The 24947-nt window shown below is 40.5% G+C and overlaps 1 protein-coding gene across 1 annotated transcript in view; it reads right to left on the minus strand.

The window, feature by feature from the left end:
- The window catches only part of ZMYM2 (zinc finger MYM-type containing 2), a 48166-nt gene extending 27050 nt beyond the window's left edge, over window positions 1-21116 (minus strand). Inside the window, exons 1-5 of the mRNA XM_072404122.1 lie at window positions 20989-21116; window positions 11290-12123; window positions 5636-5921; window positions 1828-1990; window positions 630-842 (exon numbers count right to left, since the gene is read on the minus strand). Of these exons, the coding sequence (XP_072260223.1) occupies window positions 630-842; window positions 1828-1990; window positions 5636-5921; window positions 11290-12049 (1422 nt within the window). The 5' untranslated portion in view covers window positions 12050-12123; window positions 20989-21116. The remainder of the gene's footprint in view (window positions 1-629; window positions 843-1827; window positions 1991-5635; window positions 5922-11289; window positions 12124-20988) is intronic.
- Between the last annotated feature and the right edge of the window lie 3831 nt (window positions 21117-24947).

The raw sequence follows: 24947 nt of genomic DNA on the forward strand, positions 1-24947 counted from the left end.
ATGCCCCTGTACCTCTGCATTCGGACCATAAGACGCACCCTGATTTTCCCCCCACTTTAGGAGGAAAAAAAGTGCGTCTTATGGTCCGAAAAATACGGTATTTTACACAATACTTTGCACTGCTGCTACCAAACTTAATTCCTAATTCTTAAGTGGATAACTGAGAAAAGATTCAAATTTTGCAAGTTGTCTTTTTAAAGAATAATCCTAAAAAATTGTAAATATTTTAAGAACACAGTTTTTATCACTAACTAAAAATTAAGACGTAAATTGGTACAAAAAAAGAGCAAAAGATTAAAAATAGTTAGTCATTTAGCAAAGTTACGCAGTCATAACCTCAGACATACACCAGTAAGAACAAGGAAGATTTTGAAAAATGAATAATGGTTCGAAAATAAACTTGCCTGAGGACAATATTACACAGGTGTTGATGAACAGATTGCCAATGTCACCAAAGTAATTGTTTAGAAATTGGTTCATTTTTCTCCCCCCATCCCACCACCCCTATTGTTTTAAATGTTCAGTATGACAAGAACCTGGTACAACTGCATAGATGTGTGCAGACTATGACAATGTAGGACTTTGCTTCTTTCCATTTAGTAAAGTTTGGGACAACTTGAAAAGTTTACCAGCTTAAAATCATTGAGACAGGCTGGGCTGCAGAACCTCTTCCACTGGCCATCTATCATGAGAACATTGCTTCCGGCGCCTTTGCTTGGTAGATATTCTCCACAGTGTTCGCAACAATTCATGATCAATCCATTTGCCATTCTATAGCGATTGAAACAGTGATCGCTGCACAACTTATGCGTCATGTTTTTAAAGCTAACTTCATGGCGAATCTGAAAGAAAGGAGTTGGTGTTAGAAAGTTGCTCAAAACTCAAACGATTTAAAAAAAAAAAAAACCTTGTTTGAAACACAGTGCTCAAGGAATCTATTCTTGCACACAGTAAACACATAAACTAAATCTAGTAAACACATCAACTAAAAATCTAGTACAGTTGCTTGTGCACCCTTTATTGGTTCCATTTATTCAACAGGTCATCTGCCTACCATGATCAGTTCTATTTAGATGAAATTGAAAGCTCAGTATGTACAGAATGGTTATGGATAATGTTCTCCCTGGACCCTTTTAGCCCACCACCTGGCAGTTTTCAGTAACCACTTATTAAAGAGTTGGGTCACAATAACGAGGCTGCCACCCGCCTACAATTTCTTCCCACCTGGCATAAAAATAATTCTGGGTTGAACACTGGTGAGTACAGAAACTGGTCCTTTCTTCTCCTATTTGGCACTAACGTTAAAATATATGAAGCTGCTCCATGTATACGAAGTGTTTCCTAATTCTGGAGATCTATATATTAAAGGAAGTCCCAAGGACAACAGCCAAAAAGCACAAAAGGAAGTAAATGTAAAAACACCATCAATAGTACTGAAGCTTTCAACTTTTCTTAACAAGTTGTGCTATAAAAGTTAACACAGAGGCCAACTTCCTTTAACACTCCTGCAAAATACAGTGTGTTACATGTTTCAGTTTCTTAAGCAGAGCAAGTTTATCCATTTGGAGAAGAAAAAAAAAAACATTAAAACTATTATAATTGTCAGGGCAAAAAAAAAAACAATATTAGGTAAATTTGCACTGTATTGCAGTATAGCAATTTAAAGAGGTCATTTAAAATCCTAATTCTGTGAATAACCTGGTTTGTACCATCTACAAAAGCACATAAACCTTTACACATTAGTGGTAAAAAATAAAAAAAATATATATATGTATTTATATATTTTACACATTTATACACCAATACACAAAAAAAAGTATGGTATACCTCTGTTAATTTGCCACAGATAGTGCATCGTGATTTATTTTGATTTTTGGCAGAATTCTGCTTGTCCTCGTAAACCGATAAGCAATAGGTACTACAAAATTCTTGGAAGGATTCGCTTGAATCGACTTGAGCAACAATTGTACCTTTCATCATTGTAATATCTCTGAAAGCAACAAATACAAAATTATATTAAAAAGCATACTTTGTACAAGACAACAACAGGTAAGAGCAATTTTAAAATAGGCATCAAAGAAATCCAAACCTACACACAAAATTATTTTCTATGTGTTGCTTTGGTCAACACAAAAGTTGCATTTTATTCTTAAAGGCCACAATAGACAAAGACTTTGCAGAGTCATGAAGGGCATACCTTCCAATTACCCTGTGGAATTGCTCCCTTGCTGACCCCCTGATGCTGCATAATTTCTATTACTAGCAGAAGGGCCGAAAGGGAGCGATTCCATGGAGACTGGTAGGTGATCCCTTGGGAATTCTGATGCTGGCAAATTGTCGCCAATGTCAGGATCCGCATTGTGACAATACCCTTACTGTGAACATATACACCTTTTTCAGTAAAACAAAACATTGCAAGGCATTTCAGCTTGCATTCAAATACCCACAATGCCAATGGTTTCAGTCCAAAGAGCCACTTTCTTGTTGTCCATATCACATTTGCAATATGCTGCATACAGAAAGAACAAACACTAGCAAACAATAATTGTAGGCCAGCGCATGACAACCCTTCCAACTACCAGAAAGTCTTAGTTTGTAGGAAGAGGAGTAACAAGAAATTGATCATAACCACGTATGAGAGGAACGTTTTTCGGATGAAAAAAAAATTATACAGTAAGATTTTTCAAAAATCTTTTTTCCCTTATGTCAACTGAGGGATGCAGAAAGTCTTGTATCTTTGGGATGTCCAAAGGAAGTTCAACTACAGGAAAAAAACTAAATGCTCGACTGGTCAGAGAAGAGTCTGCAGGACAGCCAACCTGAAAGATCAGACATTTTAGAAAGAAAGCGAGACCTCAAAAAAAGTGAAAGGGTTTTCCTAGTAACAGCAGATGGGGGTACACTACTGAGATGGTTATGATCATGAAGGTATAACCATTTAAAGTTATCCAGTAAAGCTGGTGTTAGCTTGCCACCTTATCTCTCGGGAAGAGATCCTGAGGAGAGACAACTTCTAGAATGGGCAGCTCTTGAGATCCAAAAACGTACAGAAAGGACTACAGACTAATATAATTAATGCAAAACTTTCCAGGACTGGTTAAAGTGGCTTGTTTAACTGTAAGACCAGGTGCAGGCGGCTACCTGAAGATACAAAAAAAACAGGTTACAGGTGATGGTACTAAAAGGAGTAGCTTGTGCAGGAGACATATCAATCCAAAATGAAGGAACCATGGAACCCAGGCTGTCTGCAGATTTCCTTTTCAAAGAACCATGAAGATCCAAATTGTCCTTCAAGAAAAAAAAAACAAGTTTCATGTCTGCACTTTAGGGTTCAGAATCCAGCCTGCTTCATGAAGATACCGATTCGTCAGAGGCACATTGGCTTTCTGAATATGGGACAGCAAAACTGCCACTATAGAGATCTCTGATCAGTCCACCATAAGGATATTAGGAATTTGAGTTAGGATGAAGCTAGAATTCGTTGCTCCAGGCAGAATCCAGGAAAAAGGGGCAAAGGTCCAGATGGAGATTGCTTTTGGAAAAACCATGTGGCGGCAGCTGAGTCCAAATGTGTTACCTGCAGTGCGGTGTGCTGCTCCCATGCATACAGCAGCATTTATGTGCCCAGTAGCAGCCAACCATGTTTTTTTTCACTACAGGTACAAAAGGTGTTGTATATTCTATATAAGGCTTAGTCTACAAGGATGGATGTTTTCCCCAGCGTTTAACCTGAGGTTTAAAAGCACATATTTGAAATTCCTATGCATTCCAATGGGCTAATCTACACCAGGACGTTTCCTTGAGGCATGTTTTTGAGCGTTATCTATAACGTTCTTTGCAATGTGTTAAAATGTGGGAAAACACACGTAAACGTGTCCATTGATGTCAATAAAGATGTTTTCCGGTGGTTTCCTGCGTTTTTAAGTGCTTGAAACGTAAACGTTAGAAACTGCGGTAAAAACGCGGGGAAACCTTGGGGAAAGGGCAAGTTTTAAAACGCTAGTAAATGTGCATAAAACATGGTAGGAATGTTTTTATGCGTTTTTAAAACTGTCTGTGTAGACCCAGCCCAATATAAATAATATTATAATTATATTATTGAGTACAACAGTAATGTTGTACCTCACTTGCTGAGGGCACCACGTGAAAGAGATAATGGGACCTGCATGTTCAGAAAAGCAAAAACACCTGTGTCTAAAAAAGATATTGTGAACAATGTCCCACTCCACTCTGGTAGAAGGAAGGTGGTTTTCTTGGCCTGAGGACTTTGAAAACCTTGGAATGGAATTACTAAACAAGGCAGGACACTGGCCTGCTCTACCAAGGGACACAGAAACAGAGAATTATCAATCTCAATTTAATACATTATTCTCCCCCACAAACAGAACTACCTTGAAAGATAAGACACGATGAAACCATGAGGCATTAAAGCAATACAATTCTCAGAGCATAAGACAAGGTCTTAAGTACTCATGACAACCCTCATATCTAGCGGCAGATGAGGTTTGGATGGTCAGAGATTACCAAGTCACTGTAGGCGGGAAGTAGGAACGGAATGAGATTTGAGAGTTCATTTGGCTGAGCAAGGCTGGAGCAACAGCAGGTAGATGTTTCATCAAAGCCGAGTAGTAGGAGAGCACACAAATGACACTCAATCTAGCAGATAACATTTGTGCTTAAGCATTAACCCTTTTAATGGTGTAACTTTGTGAAGAGTGGGAAATTAGAGAAAGGAACCCAACAATCTAAACAAGGTAGTGACGTTGCTTATGCCTGACCGTTCACAGAGACAGGACATGAACAGAAGCAACGCTAAATGGACTCTTTGTGGCTAGCCAATACCCAAACCACAAGTGGAAAAAGCCTATATGCAAAACCTAATCCCTTAGAATCCTTCCAGGATGTCCTCCCAACATCCAATCCAGTGCAGCCCAAATGGGACACTCCCTGGGCCAGATTTGATGGTTGCCTGGATGGCTGCAGAAAGAGGCCTGTTCTTACAGTTTTGATTGAAGAAGACTTGACTGAAGAAAAAGGCTAGCAAGAAGAGGGAAGTATAGCGAAGCAGAGCTTAAGAAAGGAGGTCTATACGCAAAGGATGCTAGCAAAAAGATGTGACATGCTGGTAATCAAAAAAGGAGGCTACTATAGCCAACCCCTTCTGACATTGTTCTTAGGCCTCTGGATTTGCAAATTTAAATTCACATAATCTGCAAAACTGTTGGGAGGCAATGTTGAGGACGGTGGGATAGAAGAAATTTTTTGAAAGTTAGCTACCACATAGCTACTATGACAGGTTTATCATAAAGAAACACAATCAGGACACGTTTACCCATACATATTCTATATTAACAACTTTACAGGAGGGAGAGAATTGGAAGATCGCCATTGCTCTGTAGAATGACAAGCAAATATGAAACCTCATTAATCTTAACATCTGGAGAAACTATTTGCAGAGGATCAGAAGTTATCTATAGTGATTGCATGCTGTCAATAAACAATCATTTTCGGGTATACCTTTCAGTATGCAAATCATACAAACATCATTTCATGTGTTTTGGGGTACCCATGTACATGTACTCTTTAAATTGTGCTGGATAAATCTGACAGATGCTCTTGGCAAGAAATTACTTACTTTTTACACATAGTGCAGAGCTTCTTTGGAGCTGGTTTCTGTGAAAAAGACGATAAGCAATTCGTGGAACAGAATAAGTGAGTGGATCCTTTGCGCTGATATGCAGTCTGCCCTTTTTGGAGTGGCTTCTTGCAGTTCGCACAAGTCACCTTAACAGCTTTTGCAGGTGGCTGTGGCGGCGGAGGCTGCTGTAAAACCTGTTTTGGAAGGGAGGCTACTGGTGACATGGTATCCACACCCGGCTGCTGATTGCGTGGAAATGAAGCAGACTGAGATAGCCAGGCATCTAGAAATGCAAAGGTTTAAAAGTTAAATAAAAACACACTCACACTTTAAGACATTAACACTAATTACTAATACTAATATTTTTTATACATAATTAGCAGGATTTACATAGCGCCAACATATTACGCATCACTGTACACAATACCTGGTTATCAAAAGGCTAAGAAAGGAAAGTAAGCTTTTCCAATGTGGCATTATAAACTTACAAATCATGAACATTTACAGCACATCCACAGATTTAAAAAAATAAAAACATTGAAACAAGAATAATCCCAACACCCAACTCGGCACACTGAATAACAATGGGCTTAATACTTCTCCAATGCTTTTCCGGTGAAAATTTGCTTGGTGTAGTACATCCCCATTTGTCTCAGTAAGTCTGATTTATTAAAGCTACATAGATACATTTTCATCAGTGATCTAGCAAACCAGGAATGGATTTGATATTTGTTAGCAAATGTTTTCAGTCCTGGACCACGTCCATTCCAGGTTTGCTGGATCACTCAGCTTCACTGATGGAATTGTATCCTCTCCTTGGAAAGCTTTAATAAATCAGAACCAATATCTCCACACTATATCCGATATCTTACCAGCAGTGTGCCAATTTCATTTCTATATACGTCATGCTCACAAAGTAAACTGAAATGTACAAAGAAGCAACAGAAAAACAATGTAAATCTGCTGTCAAGTGGCATAACTTTTTTCTTTAATCATTTATGACCTCCAGAATTAATGCTACTTTGTATCTTTGAGCTTGTATTTTATTTTAAAGAGTGGGATGTTTATGGGATATATATTCTGGAATGTCTTTGCACTTATTTGTGCTTTTGCTCATACCTTCGATCTTTTCTTGTACTTTCGCTAATATTTAAAATCTTAATCAAAATAATGAAACAGAAAAAAATCTAATCCTATAGCTTCATGGTAGAGTGTTGATTTATCAAAGTATAGTAAACACAGAAACAAAACATTCTGTTATGTGGACCTATCATTAAAGTATAAATTCATGTCAAACCCCCCCACCACCACCACCCCCTCAGGGGAGGGTTAAAATTCCTGTCAGTTTTTATCCTCATTTGTGTCTTCGAGGGCGGAGTTCACCCCAGACCCTTTTACCTGGGAGGACCCCCCAGCATTTTGTCAGTAACCACCCGGATGTTTTTGGGTGGTTAATGAAGATTTAGGTGACAATACAGGGGCTACCATCCCCTACAGCTTCTTCCCACCTGGCTTAAAAAAATTCTAGGTTGAACACTGGACTTTTGTATGCAAAGGGTACTGATTTGAAACTATGCCAATCAAACTCTATAGATGCAGAGACTTATCTTTGAATTTCAAGTGCAATTTGCATATTTAAGTATTCCCCCCTTCCCATTTCACCAGACATCCCTAACCTCTCTCTATGGAAATTCCCATTTTCCTTTCTGTCCTGCAGACTTAACAGGAAGTGAAAAGAACTTTCCACCCCTGGAAGATTCCCCCCCTATAAAAGTTCTAGTGGCAGCCAAAATGATGTATTTACCCTTAGTTTCATTCCAAGTGACATTGGGGTTTGGGACAATTAGACTAAAGCTCCCTAGTAGGTACAAAGATAGCACCTGACATTATGTCTAACCCCTCACCCCTCTACCTTCATCAATAGGTGTCACCTTTGGTTATACATAAATGCTTTCATTAGCAGTTGCAGTTTTTCTGGAATTAATACAGTGTATAAGCAGGACTAAAGCCTGAGCAAATGTTGCCCAGTCTTCATTCATTGCCTTTTACATGGTCACAGTTTGAAGTAGAATTGTATTCGTTTGTGGTGAGCCTCTGCAACAATCAGCAAGTATGCACGGCAATATTCTTTTTGGCCACTGATTATGTAATGGTTTAGGGTCCCCTACATAGCTCATGCACATGCAGTGTAAAGTTAAAACACAATTTCACCAAGAGCCAGGGCTTTTTTTTCATTTTTTTTTTTTTGGCAAAAAAGACTTTGTATGTCTTTTTTTTTGGCAATTAGTTTGACCTTCTAGTAACCATTTTTTAGTTCAGTTTAGGTCTGCTTTAGGAGGTTGAACTTATTTTAATTCATCCAAGCAAAACTGCTCACATTGCTTGCCACAATATAACAAAAAGCTATCTTCCAAAAAATACCAGGAGCTTTCTCAGTGGATTTAACTGAATTATGGAGATGGAAACATCCTGATGCTCATCATTCATCCTGTCTCGTTGCCAACAGATCAATTGATATCCAGGATATTTAGGAGGGAGAAAAATTGTGTCTTAAATGCCCTGATGGGAGTGGGAAGAAGCATGCTGAGGAGCAATCAATGGAAACCCAACAAAGACCTTGTGTGCAATTTTCTTGGTTTTAAATTTTTTCGGTACTATATTGGGTTAGGAAAATTCGGTATTTAGGACTTGATTTTTTGAGATTGGTAAATGGTTTTATTCGTTTTAAAGCAGAGCAATCAGCAGCTCCAGTAATTAAAGCCTGAATGGGAAACCCAAAACCTCAGGGGACACTTTCATCACGTATCCCAAGAAGCTTCATCTGCTCCGTGATCTTCCATGTGCAGACGCTGCTTTCTCAGAATATAAAAATTTTGAGAGGAAGAAACATCAGGATGATGGCACCCGCTATTTTGTCCATTGGATTGCAGAGGGATCCAAGGCTCCTCTAAAGTAAAGGAAAGTACTTTCCTTGTGCGTTAATATTGCAGATATGTAAATCTAAATTTACACCCTGCAGCAACTTACCCCTCTGTCTAATAGGTAAAAATATAGCTTTAGCACACAGATAACTTACTTTCTAGGAAGATGATTCGGCTTTGACTGTTAAGGTAGCAGTTGTTATAAACTATAAAGTCCCAAGGCATTTGCCCCTTCGGAGGTCTTTTCCCTTTTCTACAATAGACTGAATATGATGTGTTGTCTGACCTGTATGTCTGTTAGGGTAAGGAGTGAGACTTGGAAGATACCGGCCAACTAAAATACTTCCTCAAAAACTCCTAAAGAAATCAGGGGACCAGGACCACCACTTTACCAACTCCTGTATTTAAATCTATTTTGAGGTCATCCTCCATTAGTAAAATGCTTTCTCTAATTTATTAACTTTTATGTTCTGAAGCACCCACTGCTTCATTTGAAGTGTGGGTAAGCGAGCCGGGGAGGTTGACTATCTGAAGCTAGGCAGTGGCAAGAAGTGTAGCTGCTTCCCTTTACCTCATTGATTTCCGTTAGGGACAGACTTATGCAATATAGGATCATTCAGAGGATATATTTTACACAGCTAGGTTAACCAAACTTGTTTCTGTTGGGGATTTCATATGATGTATTGTTCTCAGGCCTCAAGCCATGTTTATTTTATATCTTCTAGTGATGCCCTGTGATTGGGCCTTTCTTGCAGTAAGTCTTTAACTTCATCCCTTACCTCATACCACCATTCCTTAGTCCCCTAATGGGTCTCTTTGTTTACTAGGGTTGGTTGAGAGTTATTATTTTAAAAGTATTTTAAGTCTCTTTTTGTTTTATGCCAGGAAACATTGTTTTGAACACTTTCTACCCACTATGGTGGCATGAAAAACCCTTGTCAACTCCTCCTTACCCCTATATAAGGCCACCTACACTGGTAGGGGACAGTTCACTAAATCCGGGGGTGTTGGGCTGAATTTGTCAGCACCCTGTCTCTACTGTAGGCATATAGTGACACGTGTTTAGTCTAAATAGTTTGCACTACTGCCCTTGTAATGCGATGATGGGGTGGCCCCATAATTATAATCCTTTCTTGTGTTCTTGCTCTTCACATGGCCAAATTCGGGTATATTTTCGCTAATTTTTTTGTATTGCTATAACTGTTAGCGTTGTTTCAGATGGAGCTTCCATCATGTTTCTTCAGCTGTAATTTTTGTCATTTGTATATTTGTTTTACTTGTTGAGATTTGAGTTTGTTGAATTCATTGTTCATTAGTATTTAATATGATTTATGTAGCACCAACATATTACGCAGCGCTGTACATTAAATAGGGGTTGCAAATGACAAACAGATACAGACAGTGACACAGGAGGAGGAGAGGACCCTGCCAAAGCTTACAATGATGTGTAAAATTGGTGAATAAAAACAATTTGAAAATAAATGTACAAAAAAATAACACATGCACATACAAATAATGGTTAATCTACAGTGACTGAGCCCTATCCTTTCCTCCATTCCATAGAACACTTTCTCATATCTCTAACAGGAGGGGATGTGCTGTATTCCATGGAAATACCTGAGTTTTCAGTGCAGCCAAAGCATTATGTTATAAGCTTACACAGGAAGACGACCCTGGATTTGTAGAACAACCAACAAATCAAAGACAAAACAAGAGGAAATGTGTATGTACTGAATTTTTTTAAATTTATTTTGTTTGTTTAAATTTGCCTCAACATACACTCCAACCTCTCTGTGTGACTCAGGGTTAATTTTCAGTACCAAAAGCGGTACCCCCGATCCACAGATCCTCCAGCGATGCCCAGCATCTGCTTCCCCTGGAGATGCTGGCCAGACATCGCCAGGCTACACAGATGCCTACCGCATGTGAACGTTGGTGACCCGAAGCCAGGGGACAAAGATGCCAGCCGACCCGGGCAGTGTGAGTGTACGGCTGGAGGGCAGGACCATGGGGAAAATTAAAATAATAAGTATTTTAAAATGTACCACTTTTACATTAAAAAATACTAATTATTCAGACCGCCAGGGAGGTAAAAAGAGCTATACTTTTTAAGAAACGGTATTCATGAAAAGTTTGAGCCTTCCTATTGGGAAATGCAACACCTTCTGAAGCTGCGGGCCCTGTATTGGGTATTCGGAGCCCTAACTTTAGTATTTTAAAGCCGACCGCATTCATCGCATTTTTAACATCATATAAAAGGGTAGATAAACCTTTTATCTCTATAAAAAAAGATACATTTTTTTTGTTTTCTCTACATATTTTGGAGAGGACATCTCCCTTTCTGCCTTTACCACCACAGCTGTAAAGACTTAAAGGGAAACATGCAGCTTCCTGGGATACATATATCACATATCCCAGAACACTGCGACCTGTAAGGGGATTTCGTGGAAAGTAAAAAAAAAGTGCTCATTTAGCTAGGAAACTCGTATTTTCAGGATGAAAAGTGGCAGTAGATGCCTCTATGTTTTTCTCACCTTTCAAGTAAAACTACTATCTGCACAATTTTAATGGTTTCAAAATATCTTTGCTATCACTGCTATTGACCAAAGACTCATCTTTACACGTGGCCCCTAATAAAATTTGTATTCAAGGTGTTCAATCCAAGCCAGAGATATCCATTAATTTCTCCAGCATTCATTGTATTTAAATATCATTTTAGTTTTAACTTACCAGATGTGTGATGAGTTGTAGATTCACCGTTTTGAAACACATCACCACCAACATTTATTCGCCCTGGGTTATAAGGTCCTGATGTTGACTTGTTCTGTGAGGTAAGTGGAGATGGATAGGTTTGGACATGGCCACCAAAATTAGCTCCTTGTAATCCATTAGGCACCTCTCCCATGCCAGGGTTTTGCAGGGATGTCACATGAGTGATCATCAGATTCAGATCTCTCCCCTCGTTACTCTGAATGGGTCCATCACCTACAGAACCTAACCCAGAGTCTAATGTGGTTACATTTGCAATCTGTATTTCAGAGTCAGGCTCAGTGGTAATACCAGAATTCATCATCCCGGTATTCGGTTTGTTTCTCTGGAAAGCAGATGCCGATGAAAAATCCGCAAGAGATCGGTTAGAGTCCATGAGCCTGGACGTACTGAAACTGGAAGCATTTTTGTCTGGCGCACGAATAGGCTCAGGTTCTTCCTCATCATCAATGATGATAGTCTCGCTAATAATCCCCTTGCCAGAATCTGCATCTTTACTGGAAGTGTGTGATTTGAGTTCTGCCCTGTGATTTTCATTCAGTGATGGGGGAAATCCTGTACTCCTTGACGCAGGCAGTGGGACAGGTTGAGGAACCTGAACAGGTTCAATGAAAACGACATCATCATCGTCATCATCTATAATAGCAGTAGCACTCTGAAAGCTTTTCGAAGATGATGGACCACCAAAAGCATTGCCCACATTTTTCAGTCCCGTAGCCATGGCATTAGAAATCCAGAAGTTGCTTGTCAATCAACTCTATTTAAAGGGCAAAGGTACATCCCAGATAAAATAACCTGTTAAAGACAGAGATGTGGAGAAAGAACATTAAAAAATTGACAATATTTAGCAATTTGCTGTTAAACAATAAATTAACTCAGAAATCCGAGTCAAGTGAATGCTTATTCGTTTCTGCAGAGCAAAAGAAAAGGTTCATACTTTTTTTTTTTTTCAATAAGTTTTACAAATGTTAACATATATACTCGAGTATAAACACAAGATTTTGTGAGTTTGTAACACTTTACATGAGGATGAAATGCCAACAATAATGCACAAATGGGTATTTAGGAGAAAATGACCCATCATAACTAACTCAAAAACCACAAAATACTTTACCCGTAAAACTGTGGGGGGAAAACAGATAAACAAACTAAGCCCATGTGACCTAAATTTGTTTAAGAAGATTTCAAATTGTGGTGACTGACACATTTTGTGCCTTAAGTGTATACTTGAGTGTACTTAGTTTCTGTTTTTGGTTCCAGGGAAAACATAGAAACCTGTAGGTTGTAAGCTGATATTTGAGTATACACAGTAAATCCCGCGGTCCAATATACATATATAATAAATATGTTTAGGCCTGAATTACGTCACCAGACTGATTCATTACAAAGCATTTTGAAATATTCCTGGAATATGGAATCCAGGAATATGACCAGGGCAGCACTGCATTTCTAGCAGGAATAATATGTAATTAAAGTTCAATGAACAAGTGGCCTCCATTTCTAGGGAAAAAGGGCTTAATAAGTGAAAAGAACACTAAATACTTGTCCCATTGACCAAAGGATAACTTTATCCCTTAAAAGCTATCAGTTTGTGAGGTTACACTGCCTGCAGAACATGAACATAGTGACAGCAATTATAGATCTGTCACTGCTGAAAATCAGGTTTTGGTACTTTAAAATATTACACATACATATGAACCAGATTATCCAAAAGAACAAAAACAAGCATCTTAAAAAAAAAAAATCTTTATTTAAAGCAAACCAAAGCTTTGCCAATAAAGGAGCACAATTTGACTAAAATTGTATCTAAACCCAAAATCCAATACGCTGCAGCTTACGAGTCCCCAAATGAGGTTGCCGCATTTTTTTTTTGTCTACCAGTAACACACTTCCTGTTCTGGGCTGAAACCTCCTATTGTAGCCATGGAGCAATATCAACTTTTTGAGCAGATTTGGACTACAAACACCTCCTCCCATCTAATACATAGGAAGGATCTTTTACATCAAATGTCTGGTATGCTGCAATATAATACTTTTGTATTATAGGCTTTGATATACTTATTTCCAGTTTGCTACCCCAGTCGGGAGATTTATGGATCCCCCTGATTCTGACATGACAGCACCATTTGCTCCGACAGCCACATAACCTTTAGTACTTGGCTTTTTCACTTCAAATCAACAGCAAAAGCAGAAGCACAATTAAGTGACTCTGCTACTATGCCCTGTATGGGTAATGCAAAGAATATTTAGGAAAAATACTTCCCTTGGATGAGTGATTTCAGGTCTAAACATAGGATTAGGGAACTACTGGTTGGGATGATGTTATTACCATGCATGATAATTCACAGAAGCAAGTGCAGCTCTTTCCAGCTATTTATACGGGTGATATTCTTCCCACTGGCCATCTATATAAGAGGCATTCTTCCCAGTGAGCACTATGCTAATATAGATTAAGCTGTGGATAAAGAAATTATATCGAATGGTGTATATATATATATATATATATATTTTTTTTTTTTTTTAATTAAACACATTTGTTTAAATAAATCCAAAAAAATAAATGCAAGGTATTCAGTGCTTTGCTCTATCATGTTTCTATATAAAGTATGTCAAGTCAAAAACTTTTATCTAGTTTGGATTGGTAAGATTACAAACATTAGAATGTTAGCAATACAGAATGCATTTTTTTAATATAAAGATCAAATGTTAAATCAAAAAATGGCTTTACTATAAATAATTTTTAATTAATATTGGGACAGAATGTCAAAAATTCATTTGGCAAGGTATTGTCAGATCAATATTTTAAATTTCGATAATTTCAAAATAAATTGATTACTGAGCAAGTGGGTGGTACATTTTATATTTAGTCAAATACAATTTGAATACATACAAATTTAGTCAAAAATAAAGATACAATTTATTATTGAATAGAATATCAATCGAAAATACTGTAGCATAGCATATGTCATCCAAAGACCATATATAAAGCTGACCAAGGACAACTAATGATTGTTACCAGATCAGGAAACAATCCTCTAGGTCTGGTATAACCAACAAACAACTTCCTCTCAGCATTCAATATTACTGATCACACTCCGACTTCCTCTCTGTGTTGTATGCTAATGATCAGAACTCCAATGCAGGTATGAAACTGGTAGTTTTTCAGAACCTAACTAATAATGGACAAGCTGCATGATCCAGTAGTTACTGATGAGCCAGAGATGTAGGAGGGTCAGTCCTCCAATGTTTGCAGGGGGAAGCTCTTCAGTGCAGAAACTGCTACTGAGGAATATATGGGGGTCATTGGTAAAGTTACGGCAGGGTAAATAACCCTTTTTTACAAAGTAAAAACTATTTTTTGTTCTTCTTGAAATAAGTAAAAGGAAGGCCCTCCCTTTTTGTATTTACTGAACGGCATGTGCAGAAGGAACAGCCCGAAGCCTCCTGGAATACCTTATCGCAGAATGATGGGAAAAAAAGCATGGGCAGTGAGATGGGTGCTCTTTTTTCCCCCCTATTTACAATAGGCTACGTCACCTGATCTCCTGTCTGAGCACTGCGAGATTGGGTGGACGTAGAGGAACAAGGTAGAAGATGGCAGTGCCTTATGTTTCTCATGTGCCAGGACGAAGGATTCCAGGACCAAATAGAGGACAGCACTGAAGGGATTGAGGGTTCTATAAAAGTAAACTCAGTAACTAGTATAAAACAAGCAGGCCCTTTTAAAAATGCTAAGGATGCTAGGGATAAATATTTTTATGTTATACTTGGCTGTGAAAGAAAGACCTGCATTGTGTGAGACTTCCCCTACCTCCTAGATTGTAAGCTCTTCGGGGCAGGGTCCTCTCATCATCCTGTTTCACGGTCTGTCAATTGCAACCCCTACTTAATGTACAGCGCTGTGTAATATGTTGGCGCTATATAAATCCTGTATAATAATAATTGGCTTCTTGTGAGGTCCCTTTCTCTCCCTGTTCCAGTTACTGATCAGAGGATTACAAGAGGCCGACATTAAATCAAACTTGGGTACCTGCACAAGTTACATCTAATAGATATTTAGGAGAATCTCTAGCCAAAGGGAAGGGTATTGCTAATTCATTAATTAATGGTATTAAGAATAATAATAATAATAATATTAATAACAGCTGTTGATCCCACATAATTGCATAACCTTGCCACATTTCAAAGGTTCAGAGGGTACAATCTGCAGCACCAAACAATGCAGTTAAGAACGATGAAAAAAGGATCTGTGCAAAACAAGACTCTGTACAGGTCTTCTCAGAGATGTGTTTCTATCACTATCAGTGTTTAACCCAGAAATTTTTTAATCTGTGTGGTAAGAAATTGTAGGCGGGTGACATAACCACCCGGCTGTTTTTGGGTAGTTACACCCGGCTGTTACTGGGTGGTGCACCCAGCTAAAAGGAACTGGGGAGAATACTGACTATTAAGAATATTTATTCCAGAAGAAAATGGCTGATAACTTCTACATAAATTCATCTAGAAGAATAACAGGCTTGTATCAGGTAACATCAGAGGCCTGGCATCTCCAGTCAGATGAGACAAATATGTCAACTCCAGGTGGTGTTAGCAAGTTCCAAAGTGCCAGCAAGGCTTCCTTGAATTACTTCTGGTATATTGTAGCAGCAATATTAGTGTATATAACGTTACAAATTTTATATACATTGTAATAATAGAGATTGGGCTGCATGATGTAGGCTTAGATCAGACACCTGCTGGCCTCTTAACAACCTCACCTAACAGTCTCCCAACATCAAAGTGTGCACCAACACTGGTGACCTCCACAGGGGCCTCTGACATGAGCTCTAAATATCCAGCTCCAGCCCCAAACCTATTGGTACAAAACCTTAAACAAGCTAATAGGGAAAATAAAGATATGATTATTTTTTTAGTAAAAGTGTCCTGAAAACATTCCTCATGTTCCTCCTGAAAAGTAGTAGTGTACTTCCCAAAATGTGACTTTGCCCAGGCACACCTGCTGCTTGAGCCTCATAGCTATGTATCTGTCATACAAAATCACCTGGGACTCGTGCTTCATATCTTCATATATATGTTTGAGGAAAGGTGCTTCATGCACCTTTTCTCAAACATTTCCCCCCACCAGTCATCATGGGAAGCATTATGAAGTCCTGTAAGGGAGATTAGTTTTCACTTCCTCTCCTACAGGAAGAATAAAAAGCAGGAGGAAATCTCTTCAAAGTAAGGAAATCCTCCCAGTTACAGGTTTCCCTATTGAAAATCCACCTTCCATGTTTATTAAAACTGAAACTTTTCTGTCACTTTAGAACTGGCAACAAAACAGACTGAAATCCTCCTAGATTGTAAGCTCTTCGGGGAAGGGTCCTCTCCTCCTCCTGTGTGTCTGTCTGTCATTTGCAACCCCTATTTAATGTACAGCACAGCATAATATGTGGAGCACAGTGTTCAAACCATAAACTTTTTTTTAGCTGGGTGGTAAAAATTTTTAGGCGGGTATCAGACCGTATTGTGACCCAACTCATCAGAAACCACCCAAAAACAGCCGGGTGGGTATTGAAAAGTGCCGGGTGGTACGCCCAGCTGCAAGGGGCTGGGGAGAACACTGGCGCTTTTTTTAAATCTTGTTCAATAATAATAAAATCAGGGACAGTAAAAGAGATCCAAAAAAAAAAAAAAACACGCTTTAGATACTTTAGATACACATTATCTACACATTGTCTACTATTTTTTCACACAAGAATTATCCAACTTTTGCCTACAATTTACACTTTCCTATTACAGAATTAATTAGAAAAATGTATGAATCATCAGTAAGAGTTGATTCACATATTTTCTAATTAAACCCAAAGTAAAAAAATGTGTACAATTTGGGTTTAAACATTTAAAAATAGACCTCTAAGTCTAACCCTTGCATTTGGGAGCCATAAGGAGGCTGCTGATGAGTCTGTTATCAAGATATACTAAGAACATGAAAAGACTTAACCATGTGGCATTAAACTTTAAAGGGAAACTGAAGTTCCACCTTAAAAACGTGTGAATAAGCTGGGATTTTTTGCAGAAAGGGACAGGTGATGTCCCTCTTGCAATAAGTATTCTTGCCATAGTGCCATCTATCAAAATTTGCTGAGCTGACTTCCCTTGCAGGTGCCAGGACTGAAAAAATGTCATCCTGTACTGGCCAATTAAGATGGCGGAAGAGCGGAACGAAGAAAAGAAGAATGAAGAAGATGGTAATGCCCACAATGGAACATGGGACAGGTAAAGTATCCATTGGGTTTAGTTCTACTTGCCCATGGTTAACATAAGATCATATGTATGCACATGTGATTCAGTGTTCTCCCCGGCCCCTGTTGACAACTCAAGATTTGGGTATTCCCACACATAAATCCCTGTGACCTTGGTCACCAGGACAGTAAATCTCCCTAACATTACCATAGACATTATTAAAACCTGGCAGGGAATTGAGTCCCTAACCACTATCCAAAAAAAGCAAAAATTGCTAGAGCCGTGCCACTGTGACCTTTAACTTGTCAATGCTGGTGAATCAGGTTAGACCTGGCATTGCCGAAGGTTAAGTAAGTCTTAGGTGAACTTCATTGACTCCAGTGTCCCAGAGTCTCCGTCCCAACTTTATTTTTTTATAAGGGCACTTTATTTCCTTAGGGAACAAAAATGACCACAAAAGGTTATCACAAGTTCTTCAGCCAGAGGATATCTCAGATCAAGGTTATAAAGTCTTTCCCCGGATATAAAAAAACAATCATCTGAACCTGCACAGACTAACTTTATTTTGTAAAGTATGGGGGGGGTGGAAAGTTAACAAAATTGTAGAAGTTACTGGATTCCTATAGTAGCAACAAGTGGGAACAATAAATTTGTTATGTGTTAGCCAGGCGTACCACCCGGCACTTTTCAGTAACCACCCAACTGTTTTTGGGTGGATAGTGATGTGTTGGATCACAATACAGGGGCTGCCACCTGACTACAATTTCTTCCCACCCAACTTAAAAAAATTTCTGAGTTGAGCACTGAACCTACAGCTTATTTTCACCAAGCTTAAAAAAGTTCTCGGTATTCTCCCCCAAATTTTTTTTGGTTGGTTTTTAAGCTGGGTGGTGGCCCCTGTACTGTAATCTAACCTGGTTGTTTTTGGGTGGTTACTTAAAAGTGGTGGGTGGTATGCCCAGCTAAATATATGAAATGCTAATGGATAAATGAGTTTCCCATACGTAAAAGTATAAGTTGCACATCCCTGAGCTTTGCCAACAAAAGAAAGGATAAGCCAGGGGCCAACAAACCTCCACAAATGAGTGAGACAAGTGAGACAAAGTAAGGAAATTTTGTAGCCGGTCATACAGTTAAAAAAAAAAAAAAAAAATCACAAATTTATTTGGTATACAATAAAATGACAAAGATTTTTCAGTGTCAAATCAACAAAAACAAAGCAAAGTAGCAAAGAGAGTATCCAAGGTTCAAAATAACATCTTTTGGCTAATATGATGCAACACGTTTCGCAAGTAATTTACTGCTTCCTCAGGGGAGTATTGGTTACCAGGGAGTCTTAAAACCTTGAATCTCAATATACACATGACTCGGGGTAGGTATAGCTAGTCATTGGTTGGGCGGAAGTTTTCCCCATGGTAATGGGCTAGTGAACACCATCAAACTCAAAAACTGGGGTAAAGAGCCATCAACAGTATACCGCAGTTGCAGGTATGTGAATGTTTCAATAGGGGTTATTGGCCAATCCATCTAAAGAAGACAGTCAAGTCCTGAACTTGTGAGATGATGGATGGCGAGCATGTATATATATAATATACATACATAATTGCAATATTAACTACAATGGGACCATTATGTGACTTCAACAGAGATCACAGGTTTAATTATTATTCTGAGTAATCCTTCTAAGTGCTGCAGATCAGGAGTTGATAGTTGGGGGGCACAAAGTAAAGTCAGAAGTATTGGTGCGAGTCAGAAAATTCAGAGGTAACCAAGGATAAAGGTGGCCGGTTCATATCTCTAATTATGTAATAAATAAAGCTGTTCTGATTTTGCATATGGAGTTAAAAAAAACATGTTCAAGTTAAAGAAAAAAAGTGTTACGGTATTCTAAGAAACACGACAAGCTTGCAGACCTTTCTGAGCTTCCCATTTGCGACGTTCCACTATAATACTAAAAAGCATAGGAGGAAGATCTAAAACTCAAAGCCACAAGTATAATTGCAAAGACGGCTACACAAACCCATGCACAGGGTATAGTTACAAGGCTTCCCTTCTAACAAAAATCATCCTGCAAGTATTTTAAATGACAGCTCATTGGTTGGATGGTTTTGTTACAATCACACATGTGTATATATGGATCTGACAGATTGCAATAGCACAGCATGATGGGAGGTTGTTTTGAGAAGCAGTGCTGCATTGAGGATTGCGTTCTACCACTTGCACTGCATTGTGAGTGCATGCAAGAAAAAAAAGGAGGGTATCCCAGTGGCTGGAGTTGGTACTACATGAAGCATTCCTTTCACTGCCCCCTCCCACCAGTACAATGTCCCAATCCCCACACTCACCTACATACAATACAAGGATTTCCCTACTACAATAAAAACATTTTATGAGGCTGGTAGAAATAAGGAAGGCCCAGTAATAGGAGTGCACTCAGTGAAGCGGGGACAACATGGAGGCTGCCAATCTGCTCTATAAAACACTGTATTATATGTATGGGGGATATATCGCCCATCTCGGAACATGCGCTGGGCCTACGTATCCTGGAGAAATCTGGGGCTGTTACCTGCGGCAACCACATTGTTTCCATAAGATGAATCCTGATTGGTTGCCCCTAGCAACAGATCTTGGGCTTCATTATCTTAGCTCCAATGAGATGCATGGGGGATTCTCCCCCTGGGAAGTGTTAAGTCATTGGCACAAGTACAGGGAAGAGCACACAACAAAAGAGAAATGCAGATCACTATGGTGGGACTAAGTGATCCCTACTGGAGAATAGCATGCAGCTGCTGCTCAGGGCTTTGTGCATGTTTGCAGCTCAGGGACACATAGGATGGGTATGAGGAAGAGGAGGGAATTATGTGTTGTGAATAGGGAATTGTGCAGAGGAAGACCCCTGTGCTCTGCCCTCATACACCACACGATCTGTCTCATCTAATGCCCTGCTGACAAGGCCGCCACTAGGGGGAGCGCGGGGTCTCCCCCTCCTTTGTGTATGGAGTGCGTCAGGCCTGATGGCAGATGAGGGGGCCTGTATTGCCCTCCGGGTATTTATCTACCCCGGCACTGCTACTCCCACAAGTAGCGCTGCCTCCCGTCCGCCATTAACGCGCTGGCTAAACAATACGGAGGGGGAGGGGGGCAGCCCTCCTATACCCCGGGGTGACCCCATGGGCAGATTTCAGATCAGCAGACTATCGCTCCCGTACGCCGACACAGCTCCTCCGCGCCTTATACAGAGACAAGCACAGCGGCGGGGACACCACAGGAGGAACACCACCGCCTGACACAAAAGGGGGGCAAATAATAAACACGTCCTCTAGGGGGCGTACGAGAGCGCCCTCTCACGTGAAGGTATTGGTAAGCCACCGCCACGAGACTCGTGGGGTCCCGTCCTTTACCCTTCTGGTCAAATCCGACATTCCGGTCACTTACCGGCTGCTCGTGGAGGTAAAGAAGGACAGGCCCCAGCCGCGAACCCCCGCACAGTGATCCTTCCCCCGTAGCCGAACTCTCCCGTCCAGTCCCGGAGCATAAGGGGCGGAGCCAGAGCAGCAAGCTGGGGAAGGCGCGGCCTCGGCTAGAACAAGTCCCACCCATTAAGCGTACGCGATTGGCTGTTCGCTCAAAGCGCAGGAGCTAAGGCGGGGATAAGGATTGGATAAGGCGCACGTCCGTCACGAGCGTGTCTCGGCTGGTGATGGTGAAGGGCGGTACCTTTTGGCAGACTTGACGGAGGCGAGTCACCGCCCATGCGTTGCAGTCAGTGAGAAAAGGGGGGGCTGAGGGGGAATCGGACGATTTAGCCTGGCGCTGTACAAGCGAAGCGCCTGTTCACACCCCACACGCACGGCAAGAGTGCAGGAGAGGGAGGAGCCACGAGTGGGGCGTGGCCAAGAGCTATGCTGCAAGTTGCTATGTGTGCATTGATATAAAAGCCCTGCACACCCTTTCAGCGCTGGCTGAATAAACGCCATGCAGCCGTCCTCCGCTGTGCTGCCCAATGAATCACCTAGCTGTATTATTCTGGCCATACACACGGCATACCGCCGTCATGGCTGATGGGTTTACAGCCAGCTATTGCTGACACGATGTGATGTATGTGCGCTGCAAAGCGGCCGCAATGGCACGTACAGCAAATTCTCAGGGCGTCCAGGCGCGCTCCTCCTCCCCCTGGCGGCTACGCTTCGCTTCACACCTGCCTCCATGGGGCTAATGTGGCACTGTTTGGGCTATGAGCAGTGTGCTGCCCCCTAGCTGTGTCATTAAAAAAAAAAAAAAAACAAAGCTCATCCTGACTCATGCTGGGACATGTAGTCCCTCAACAATTATGAGCGCCGAGGCCGGATCACCAACACATTACGTCATGGTGTCAGTGAGGCACTGGCCGCCATTTTGTCACCCTGGGCTGCTAATGTGTGAGGCCGGGTGTGATGGACGTGTCACAGCGCGACTGACCTACAAAACACAACACAGCAATAACATCCGGCACCCGGGGCAGATACGGCCGCTCGGGGCTTGTTGAGGGGCAGAAGTTGCGGTGACAAGGAGCCAAATCTGCTCTGCTCAGGGAGACAAAATGGCGGATGCGCGGGCAACTAACCCCGGAGCTACGGGAGCTTCACTTCCTTTCATGGCTGTGACACAATCTCACAGCTAGGGGGTGTTTTATCCGGGGCAAAACAGAAAAATAGCCCAGCTGCCGTGTTATTTACCCCACTGCATCTAAAATCCAAATCTAGATAGATAAAATCTCCTGACAGCAGATCACTGGGAGCCATTGTACTGATGTGTTTATCTGTGGTGTATGGATGATAAACTTGTATTAAAGTCAGTTATATATACATCAATCAACCTGCTTATTAATATTAAAAATAAACAGGATTTGTATAGCACCAACATATTACAAGGCGCTGTACGTTCAATAGGGGTTGCAAATGACAAAGGGACACAGGAGGAGGGGCTTGCTGAAGAGCTTACAATCTAGGGCTGGGTAAACGCGCAATATTTGTCATGGGAAAAGATCTTTCACGATCCTTTACAACGACTGCACGATGCATGAACGAGCTCTGTACATACAGCATCGCTCCGCTCTATGAAGAGGGGAGAGGGGGAAGGATGGAGCGGCACCCCACTGCGTGCTCTCCCCCTTCGCTTCCATTACGATTGTTTGCAGTCCTTGGATCCGCCAGGACGGTCGTTCGGATGATGGAGGAAGGGCGCTGTACACACGCCAGATTCTCATCCGATATCGGCCCTGAGCCATATATCGTACACAGAAGCATTTCAAGTGTGTATGTAGCCTAAGAGGTGGGGGAAGATAGAAAACCCGGAAGCTCCATGTACAGCTGTCATTTTTTTTTAAAGTGGAACAGTCAAAAAAAGGAAAAAACATTTACCTTTACATGTGGAAAGCTGCTATTCCCTCCGTGATCCCAATCTATTAGATCCCACGCCATCCCGCCTTCCTTCTTCTTCCCGACACAGACGCTGCCATCTTCTTGTGATGTCACCTGATCTCACACTGCGCAGGTGTAAGATCGAGTGACGCAATAACTGCGCATGCATTAGATTAGCACTTTTACATGTCAGGAAACCCCCTTTTTGCCTACGCCACTCTCTCATACCATACCAATTAAAGCAAAAAAAATTGTAACAAAATTATTTTTTTAAAAAGTTATCTATTGCGCATGCATGAGATCTCCACACCTGTCCCAGGCATGCGCAAGAGCAGCCTCCTGAGATGTGTGATACTCCTATTCAGTATTTATTGCGGCGTGATCAAGAAAGAAGTTAGGGAGCTTCACTTTGTTTTTTGTTTTTAAAAAGGTGAATAATAAAAAAAAGTTCATTTTTACTCTAAATAATGGGATTGTCTCCCCTTTTATATAACTTAAACATTTTGGTAGTAGATCCACTTTAAGGCAGAACCAAACCCTTAAAAATTGCAACCAAGCAGGAGTTTTGAGCAGAAGGGACAGACGATGTGACCTCTGCAATAGAATAAATTATCTGCTTGATCCCAAATTTTTGGTTTTCGATTTTTGACCCTTCTAAGTGGCCAGGACATGATGACCTAAATCTTATGCATACGAGTTCATTCATACCTGGCACGTCCCAGCATTGTACACTGAGCTACACATGTGCAGGTGAGAGCTTTCTTATAAGAAGAGAACGATCTGGCAGATTATATCACTGCAGAAAGTACATCACCTGTCCCTTCTCTTACAATAAACCCGTCTGACGGCAGTTTTTGTTTTTTGTGGAACTATAGTTCCCTATTAAAGGGCACCTGTACTTATAATAAACATATACCTATTGTAACCCCCTCTCCTTTGCAGATTGTTACCCACTGACAAGGTATTGACGTTGCCATGGCTTCCTATAGGGCTCTATCCCAGAGCAGTCCTATACTTACCTCCCAACTGTCCCTGGTTGGTGGGTATGTACACCTCTATATGAAATTATTATTATCCATTTATTATAAAGCACTAACATATTATACAGCGCTGTACAAAGTCATGTCACTAGCTGTCCCTCAAAGGGGCTCACATTCTAATGCCCCTATCATAGTCATATGTCATTAATACAGTCTAAGGTCAGTTTTAGGGGGAAGCCTATTAACCTAACACATGAAATGTTCTATTTATCTAATAAAAAAGTTTTATTTATCACTGACGGGAGCATCTGTGGTTCCGTGAGTTGGCATCCTGCCACCTGCACCATTACATTGGCTCTTAAAGAACAAGAGCTTTAAACGTTACACAGCGGATGGCAGCAGACATGGAAGCAGCATCTCACCTGAGGGTGCCATTCAGGGAGCATTAACCATAGCAAATTTAAACCTTTTATCCAGCCTCTATTATTCCATCTGCTTATTAGAAATCTATAAAAAAAGAAATGTAGTTTGGTAACACTTGTAAGTTTACAGATCACTTTTTGCTCATTGACTATGCTCACTTTTACGGTTTGCTCAATAGGGGCAGGTGCTAGGGGTACGTCATTTACCATTTCAATAAACTATAATGAATCTGTCAAATTATTGCCCAGCTCTGACCTCACAGTTCTGGTGATCAGTCAAACTTGTGGGTGGAAGGTTGTTTCCTTTCTGGCAACTACTATTTTATTTGTACCTTGGTGGCTCAAAAGTAGGTAAAATTGACAGAAAATGTATGGCACACAGTTCTGTGTCTGGATGGTTAAAATGTACCAATCAGTATAAAAATAGCTAAATCAATCATTATATGAATGCTGTCAGTATTCTCTCAATCACATGGTTTGTTCATAATATCCCTTTGTTCCCTAATTATTTCTTATTGTGACAGTATTTGGCCACGAGGTGGCAGAAAGTGTCATTGTTTTAATAGGAACTGAAAGTGCAGTGAGATCTGTTC

This window comes from Pyxicephalus adspersus, chromosome 1 (assembly GCF_032062135.1).
Source record: "Pyxicephalus adspersus chromosome 1, UCB_Pads_2.0, whole genome shotgun sequence".
NCBI lineage: Eukaryota > Metazoa > Chordata > Amphibia > Anura > Pyxicephalidae > Pyxicephalus > Pyxicephalus adspersus.